We start from the raw sequence: 9,087 nt of genomic DNA, 5'->3' as shown, positions 1-9,087 counted from the left end.
GATAAAAGCTCAGTACATACTGAGGAACTCCTCCAGGAGTCTGTTTATACCAGCTAGCTCTTTCGTTAGTAACACACCCCAGGTTACAGTCCATGGTGGCTGTCTCTCCTTTCGTCACCGTCACAACAGGAGGCTTCTGTGTCACCACCGTCACACCACTCACACCTGGAAACAACAAGATGACACGGAGTCAAGAGAAACACACAGACTGATGAATCCAACATGAGGTGAAAGCTGCAGTGAGTCAGCCTCCTTACATGTTAGAGCAGTGATGAGAGTGCAGAGGGTCCCCAGCATGTTGTCAGTGTGTGCTGAGAACGGCCTTGTAACCTGGAAAGTGAGCTCACTGCTGACAGATTAGAGGGTTTGGAGGATGAGGAGAGGAGGTACTGGAGGAGCAATTTAATACAACACTGAAACTGAGAGGGACTGACAGGAGGAGGAGCTTTGCTTCAATCTGCATGGTTTCTCACATGTGTTGCTCAGTTATATTCTGTGGAGGGAAATGTCTTTAATTTATACATTAAAGTCAGTGTAGATGATAACTTTCATTTACCGGATACTATGAAGTCATAATGTCTAAAAACCTGCAATTTATTTTGATTTCTTAGTATTTTTGGTTCCTAATGAATGAGATTCATGTATGAAATCTTTAATATATTTTGCATCATTTTGCAGGTTTTTCGTACGTCAACAACAGACATCTGCTGCAGGATATAAACTTTGGCTCTGCACACACACATAAGAAGTAAACAGACATTGATTGAGCAGATGTTAATAATGAAACTATCAGTGTGTTTCCAGTCAGAGACAGTTCCCTCTGATGTTACAGAGAGCTGACACTTGACCTCTTCATTTACATGCAGCTATAAATAAGGAGAAGAGGCCTACAGGTGCATCCTGGGAAGGAAGAGAGGGAGGAGTAGAGAGGTGATGCTTCACTGATGGAGCAGTGATGAGAGTGCAGAGGGTCCCCAGCATGTTGTCAGTGTGTGGTGTAAACGTCCCTCACTGTCCAGCTGAGAGGTGAGCAGGGTTGGAGTGAGAGGAGAAGAGAGACTGAAGCTTATAAAGACACTGAGGAGAGGAGACGTGGAGGAGGAGGAGGAGAAGGAGGAGGAGGAGGAGTTTCAACCCACAGATAAACTAAATAGTGTTTGTGGTTTCACATTGTGTCATTGAATCATTTTACATTTATAATATCATATTTCATAATGAGCAGTCGGTGTTTGTAAGTCTGTTGATGTCCTTTGCGTGAGTATTATTGCCTCCAGTCAGACTGATTTCCTGATTAAATCTCCATTTTAATTCTTCTTCAAATAATCCAATAAGTCACATCATCACTGTATCAGTTCATCTTCATCTTTTATTGTTGTATGTGAAGTAAACAGTGTTCTATAATATCTCTGTGTCTTCATACGTCTACATTTTTTATACCACCAAACAAACATGTTTCCTAATAATCCAAACTGATTTAAGATAAATTAAGAATATCTTCATCTAGATGACCTGATGTAAAGTTAATGCAGAGTTTTCATTGGTTGTGCTTTAGCTGCATGTAGTCAGATTACTGTCACAATCGCTGCAGCTAGAAGTGTAACAACCATCACTACCTGAGTACAGGAGAATTCAACATTTATCACATTTTGTGTATTTCAACTAGTGTCTGTAAACTTTCTGTTACTTAAAGATATGTTAAAGTTATTCAAAGCTTGAATTACATGAAAATGTCAGATATTATGGATGATGGTGGAGAACTGGTGCATTACTTATTTCTTTATTTTGTCATTATTAAAGCATGTATGGAAGGTACAAATAAATATAATGTAATTGATTAATGTGGGAATTAATCCAATGAGCATTTAAATGTTTTAAAACAAATTAGAGTGTTGATTGATGGCTCTATTATCAGATGTGTCAGAGTCTCAAAAAGCAGAAGTAATAGTGAGGAGGTTTTTGTCACAGTGTAAATCACTGTGATACGTACTCAGTAGCAGAGGTGTCCCATGTTTTACAGTAATAGACTGCTGAGTCTCCCTCCTCCACATTGTTGATGGTCAAACGATATTCTGATGTTGACTGATGAGTGGATGTGAACTTTGGAGAGGAGAAACCAGAGCCATATCTCACAGAGCCCCAAGCGTGATAAAAGTTCAGTACAAACTGAGGAACTCCTCCAGGAGTCTGTTTATACCAGCTTGCTCTTTCGTTAGTAACAGTCCCCAGGTTACATTCCATGGTGGCTGTCTCTCCTTTCGTCACCGCCACAACAGGAGGCTTCTGTGTCACCACCGTCACACCACTCACACCTGGAAACAACAAGATGACACGGAGTCAAGAGAAACACACAGACTGATGAATCCAACATGAGGTCAAAGCTGCAGTAAGTCAGCCTCCTTACATGTTAGAGCAGTGATGAGAGTGCAGAGGATCCCCAGCATGTTGTCAGTGTGTGCTGAGAACGGCCTTGTAACCTGGAAAGTGAGCTCACTGCTGACAGATTAGAGGGTTTGGAGGATGAGGAGAGGAGGTGCTGGAGGAGCAATTTAATACAACACTGAAACTGAGAGGGACTGACAGGAGGAGGAGCTTTGCTTCAATCTGCATGTTTCTCACATGTGTTGCTCAGTTATCTTCTGTGGAGGGAAATGTCTTTAATTTATCCATTAAAGTCAATGTAGTTGACAAATTTAGTATACAAAATACCATGGTGTCATTAAATCAAAGAAGCCTGCAGTTTATATGGATTTCTTAGTATATTGGGCTCCTAATGAATGAGATTTATGTATGAAAGTTTTAATATATTTTGCATCATTTTGCAGGTTTTTCGTACGTCAACAACAGACATCTGCTGCAGGATATAAACTTTGGCTCTGCACACACACATAAGAAGTAAACAGTCATTGATTGAGTAGATGTTAATAATGAAACTATCAGTGTGTTTCAAGTCAGAGACAGTTCCCTCTGATGTTACAGAGAGCTGACACTTGACCTCTTCATTTACATGCAGCTATAAATAAGGAGAGGAGGCCTGCAGGTGCATCCTGGGAAGGAAGAGAGGGAGGAGTAGTGAGGTGATGCTTCACTGATGGAGGATGAAAACTCAGTTTCAGTTGCTCATTTTATCTGATTTTTTTAACGTCTCAACTACTGCAAGCAACTAAAACCAGTCAAATTAATATTAATCTCTCTGTGTTGTATTTTATTGCAAGTTAACATTAATAATATATACATATACATACATTCAACTAAGAATTAAAAATAAATATGTCTGTTATCTTTGTGTCCTGGACTAACTGTAATTATCATTGAGATGAACATCAGGAGAAGAATAAAATCTAGTGAAATTAATGTAACATTATAAATGATGTTTTCATGAGTACAAATAAATACAAACACTTTTTCCTTCAAAGTTTTTTTTTTTGTATTTTTATTGAATAATTCTTGAAAAAAGCATCATTTTGCAAAGCTGATACAACACCTCTACCTAACGGTCACAACATGTATTACAAGCATGCAGACACGTCTTTTCTACCATGTGAAGCTTGTGATGAGCAAACAGCACAAACAGTAAAGAAGCAGATGTTAAATGGTCGTTGTGCTCCTCTACTATTGTTCAGTGGGACAGTCTGACTTCTTGATGTTTTTCTCTGAAGTCTGGGAGCCCAAAGACACTTTACATGTGTAGACCTGATCCGTGTTCCAGTCTGACGTCTGGACGGCCAGATAGCTGCTGATTTGGAAAGTCTGGTCTGGTTGCTGAACAGCGGTGCTGGTAGAGATCCCACTGCTCACTGGACTCCCACCAGACAACCAGCTCACATCTGCAAAAGGCCCAGACTGACTGGACAGACAGACCAGAGAGGCTTTGTTGGACTGGAGCTCAGCACTGGACGGAGGGAAGACTGTCAGGACAGGAGGAGGGAAGCTGGAGCCTGAAAATACATGGAGCACTTTCATCAGATAACTAGGAATCACATCATTAATACAAAGCAGGACAGTAACACATTAGTTTATTAGTTGTGTTGACAATTTAACAAACACGCTGAAGAATTAAAACATTTTAAATCAGCAGAAACATTTAGAAATCATCACCTAAATATGAGCAGTGTTCCTCTTTAAAACATCAACAATCTATCAACCACTAATTTAGAGATGTTTTGATTAATTCAGTAGAATATTTATGTTGGAAACTGTCATAAAGTCACTTTCTGTGTCATAAAAAAAGTGGTATTTAAACTCTCATATGATTATTTAAAGCATCGTGATAAATTAAAGTATATCTGTAGTAGTAGTTTAGTGGTGTCTATAACACAAAGAAATCAAATTTCAAACAGCCACAATAATATTCAGGTAAAATCTGAATTATCCATAAACTTTAGAAGATTAGTAAACCAACATTACAAGAACAGTTTGGTATTGATATGACAGCGTAAAATACTCTTGATTATTTAACATGGAGTTTTAAGATGTTAAAATAAAAGATAAAATTCTTCTAAATGTTGTCCAACTGTTAAAAATCCTCAGCCGCTAAAAACTTTTGAGTATTTGTCAAAAATATTTAAAATATTGTGATCAGTAGCAGATCTTTCCTTTGCCTTCAAACACACAGCCTGGTATCAAAGCAGATGTTAAAAAGTCAATCTATTATTCACCAAACAACATGTTGAATATTTTAAACAATTAGCAACAGATACATTGATTATTTTCTCTTAATATGTATCAGAAACATAAAATCCATCCTGTTTTATGATCAGTTAAAAAGTACTTACTTGTCACAGTCAGCTTGGTGCCTGGTCCGAATACCACAGTGATTCAGTTTGTATACATGGCCGTACAAAAACCTCCTGACTCTCACTAATGAGGGGAGTGGAACTGAAACATCCTGTTGAGACCAACTTTCACTGTCAACGTCTCATTCACTTCATCAGTCTGCTTTCATTACAAAACACTGCTGGACTTGTTTCAAACACTTTTGACTCTTTAGATGACTTTGTTCAGTATCCGTCCTTGTTTTGATCAGATTTACTGATTTGATTCATTTTATTTTGCTCAAAATTCATAAAAGCTGCAGTGAGTTTCTCACTGAGGTTTTTGTCACAGTGTGAATCACTGTGATACAGCTGCAGTACCAGAGTTATCCCATGTCTGACAGTAATAGACAGCAGAGTCTCCTGCCTCTGTCTGCTTTATGATGAACTGATAATCTATGTTTGATGAGGATTTAGAGTCGAATCGGTCTGAAGAGAATCCTGATCCAAAGGTGGGTGAACTCTGACCATGGTAAAAATAGAGAACAAACTGAGGAGCTTCATCAGGAACCTGTTTATGCCAACTGACATAAGTATAATCTGTCTGAACGTTGCAGTTGAGAACAGCCTGTTGTCCTTTAGAAACTGTGTGGACTGCAGGCGTCTGAGTCAGAACTTTCACTGCATCAACATCTGTCAACACACAGAGAAAAAGACGTGAATGAAAGGTTTCTGTGTGGAAATCTGGGCTGTAAAAGGAAAGAGAAGAAGATCTTACATGTTAGAGCAGTGATGAGAGTGCAGAGGATCCCCAGCATGTTGTCAGTGTGTGGTGTAAACGTCCCTCACTGTCCAGCTGAGAGGTGAGCAGGGTTGGAGTGAGAGGAGAAGAGAGACTGAAGCTTATAAAGACACTGAGGAGAGGAGACGTGGAGGAGGAGGAGAGGAGATGTGGAGGAAGAGGAGGAGGAAGAGGAGGAGGAGGAGGAGGAGGAGGAACACTTGACTCACTTTTCACTCATAATTCAACATCATGTATGCAGGTTCACATTAAATAATTTCTTATTAACAGGAATATATTTGGTAATTTTTATTCCTCATAAAAATGTATTTGATAGCCGTTGATGATTTTGGCCTGAGATGAATCTACAATTGTTATATCAGATTTAAATCTGGAATTAATTTCAATTTTTTCATATTATTATTAATCACATAAACCACAGGATTAACACATGGTCGTTGTTTTATAAGTTTGTGTTATAAAGTTTTAACTAAGTTGTATATTTTGTAGGTAAACAGCATTATTGAGTTTAAAAGTTTACTTCTCACCTCAGTGTTTTTATTCTTCTAAATATTCCTCATTAATCAAAATTGCTCTGACTAAAACTATTAAAAACTAATCAAAAATGTCTTTACCCCCGCAGCAACCACTAGCTCTTTTTTTATGCTTGTTTCGGTGTCTGCATTATTATGATTTTATTATTATTATTATTATTTTAAATATATATGTATGTGTGTGTGGGTGTGTATATATATATATTGTTTTTTTTTATTATTATTTATTATTATTTTCTTTTCTCTATTCATTTGTTTTTCCTTCTTTGTGATTGCTTAATGTAATTCCATGTTTAAGTTGTCAAATTGTCCATGTGTACCAAACTATCTCAATCACAAAGAGGATTGGAGGGGTTAGGAAATATGGGTCTAGCATAACATTGTTGAACAATTTGTAAAATACCAGTCCCGTTATAGTTGTACTGTTGTACTATACTTTTTGTGCCAATATAAATTTGAACATAAAAATATCTTTATCTACATGACCTATATTTTTTCATGTTTTAGCTGCACATTAATGAACTTTTTTGACATCTAAATGCTTTTATTGCATTCCTACATACATTTTAAAGGTATATCTTAAATTGCGCTTTGCAAACATGTTTAATTATTGAAAAATACATTTAAGCAAAGCACCAGTAAATGTACTCCACCGTCATTCCTGATATCTGAGTCTGACGTATAAAACAGACTTTAAATGCTGCTTTGTGTTGCCATTTAACATGTTGTAGTCATAGAAAGTTTACAGAAGCTGTTCTGAATACCCCAAATGTGATAAATACTTTTGAGATACACAGATGTAGATGAAGTAAATCTGACAGTAATCTAAGTGCATTAATCATATTTCATGAAGCAGACACAGAGTGTTGTTTGATGGCTCTATTATCAGATGTTTCAGAGTCTCAAAAAGCAGAAGTAATAGTGAGGAGGTTTTTGTCACAGTGTAAATCACTGTGATACGTTCTCACTAACAGAGCTGTCCCATGTCTGACAGTAATAGACTGCTGAGTCTCCCTCCTCCACATTGTTGATGGTCAAACGATAATCTGATGTTGACTGATGATTAGAAGTGAATTTGGGAGAGGAGAAACCAGAGCCATATGTCACAGAGCTCCAACTGTGATAAAAGCTCAGCACAAACTGAGGAACTCCTCCAGGAGTCTGTTTATACCAGCGGGCCACACTGTTAGTAACAGTCCCCAGGTTACAGTCCATGGTGACTGTCTCTCCTTTCCTCACCGCCACAACTGGAGGCTTCTGTGTCACCACCGTCACACCACTCACACCTGGAAACAACAAGATGACACGGAGTCAAGAGAAACACACAGAATGATGAATCCAACATGAGGTCAAAGCTGCAGTAAGTCAGCCTCCTTACATGTTAGAGCAGTGATGAGAGTGCAGAGGATCCTCAGCATGTCGTCAGTGTGTGGTGTAAACGTCCCTCACTGTCCAGCTGAGAGGTGAGCAGGGTTGGAGTGAGAGGAGAAGAGAGACTGAAGCTTATAAAGTAACTGAGGTGACGTGGAGGAGGAGGAGGAGGAGGAGGAGGAGGAGGAGTTTCAACCCACAGATAAACTAAATAGTGTTTGTGGTTTCACATTGTGTCATTGAATCATTTTACATTAATAATATCATATTTCATAATGAGCAGTTGGTGTTTGTAAGTCTGCTGATGTCCTTTGCGTGAGTATTATTGCCTCCAGTCAGACTGATTTCCTGATTAAATCTCCATTTTAATTCTTCTTCAAATAATCCAATAAATCACATCATCACTGTATCGGTTCATCTTCATCTTTTATTGTTGTATATGAAGTAAACTGTGTTCTATAATATCTCTGTTTCTTCACACGTCTACATTTTTTATACCACCAAAAAAAACATGTTTCCTAATAATCCAAACTGATTTAAAATAAATTAAGAATATCTTCATCTAGATGACCTGACGTAAAGTTAATGCAGTTTTCATTGGTTGTGCTTTAGCTGTATGTAGTCAGATTACTGTTACAATCGCTGCAGCTAGAAGTGTAACAACCATCACTACCTGAGTACAGGAGGATTCAACATTTATCACATTTTGTGTATTTCAGCTGGTGTCTGTAAACTTTCTGTTACATAAAGATATGTTAAAGTTATTCAAAGCTTGAAGTACATGAAAATGTCAGATAGTATGGATGATGGTGGAGTACTGGTGCATTTCTTATTTCTTTATTTTTTCATCATTAACGCATGTATGCAAGGTACAAATAAATATACTGTCATTGATTAATGTGGGAATTAATCCAATATGAGCATTTAAATGTTTGAAAACGAATTAGAGTGTTGTTTGATGGCTCTATTATCAGATGTTTCAGAGTCTCAAAAAGCAGAAGTATTAGTGGGGAGGTTTTTGTCACAGTGTAAATCACTGTGATACGTACTCAGTAGCAGAGGTGTCCCATGTTTTACAGTGATAGACTGCTGAGTCTCCCTCCTCCACATTGTTGATGGTCAAACGATATTCTGATGTTGACTGATGAGTGGATGTGAACTTTGGAGAGGAGAAACCAGAGCCATATCTCACAGAGCTCCAACCGTGATAAAAGCTCAGTACATACTGAGGAACTCCTCCAGGAGTCTGTTTATACCAGCTAGCTCTTTCGTTAGTAACACACCCCAGGTTACAGTCCATGGTGGCTGTCTCTCCTTTCGTCACCGTCACAACAGGAGGCTTCTGTGTCACCACCGTCACACCACTCACACCTGGAAACAACAAGATGACACGGAGTCAAGAGAAACACACAGACTGATGAATCCAACATGAGGTGAAAGCTGCAGTGAGTCAGCCTCCTTACATGTTAGAGCAGTGATGAGAGTGCAGAGGGTCCCCAGCATGTTGTCAGTGTGTGCTGAGAACGGCCTTGTAACCTGGAAAGTGAGCTCACTGCTGACAGATTAGAGGGTTTGGAGGATGAGGAGAGGAGGTACTGGAGGAGCAATTTAATACAACACTGAAACTGAG

General features: G+C 38.4%; 1 protein-coding gene across 1 annotated transcript; it reads right to left on the bottom strand.

Moving 5' to 3' along the window:
* Positions 1 to 3,422: 3,422 nt before the first annotated feature.
* On the bottom strand, positions 3,423 to 8,960 carry LOC141781025 (immunoglobulin lambda-1 light chain-like). The gene is made up of 4 exons (XM_074656539.1): positions 8,921 to 8,960; positions 8,503 to 8,828; positions 4,773 to 4,806; positions 3,423 to 3,935 (listed from the first exon to the last, which is right to left on the bottom strand). The coding sequence occupies exons 1-4, from the start codon at positions 8,958 to 8,960 to the stop codon at positions 3,610 to 3,612; spliced, it is 726 nt and encodes a 241-aa protein (XP_074512640.1). The 3' UTR covers positions 3,423 to 3,609.
* Between the last annotated feature and the right edge of the window lie 127 nt (positions 8,961 to 9,087).

The sequence above is a fragment of the Sebastes fasciatus genome, chromosome 13 (genome assembly GCF_043250625.1).
Source record: "Sebastes fasciatus isolate fSebFas1 chromosome 13, fSebFas1.pri, whole genome shotgun sequence".
In the NCBI taxonomy this organism is placed as follows: domain Eukaryota; kingdom Metazoa; phylum Chordata; class Actinopteri; order Perciformes; family Sebastidae; genus Sebastes; species Sebastes fasciatus.
Note: the sequence above shows the minus strand (reverse complement) of the source record. Positions and strands in the feature narration are given on the sequence as shown.

What these genes read in the sequence shown, in the direction of transcription:
- LOC141781025 (XM_074656539.1), bottom strand. Translation starts at nt 8,960, where the DNA reads ATGCTGGGGACCCTCTGCACTCTCATCACTGCTCTAACAT. An exon ending in ACACCTCTGCTACTGAGTAC is followed by an intron (nt 4,807 to 8,502) that starts GTATCACAGTGA and finishes TGAATCACTGTG; the next exon opens with GTATTCGGACCAGGCACCAA. An exon ending in CACCAAGCTGACTGTGACAA is followed by an intron (nt 3,936 to 4,772) that starts GTAAGTACTTTT and finishes ATGTATTTTCAG; the next exon opens with GCTCCAGCTTCCCTCCTCCT.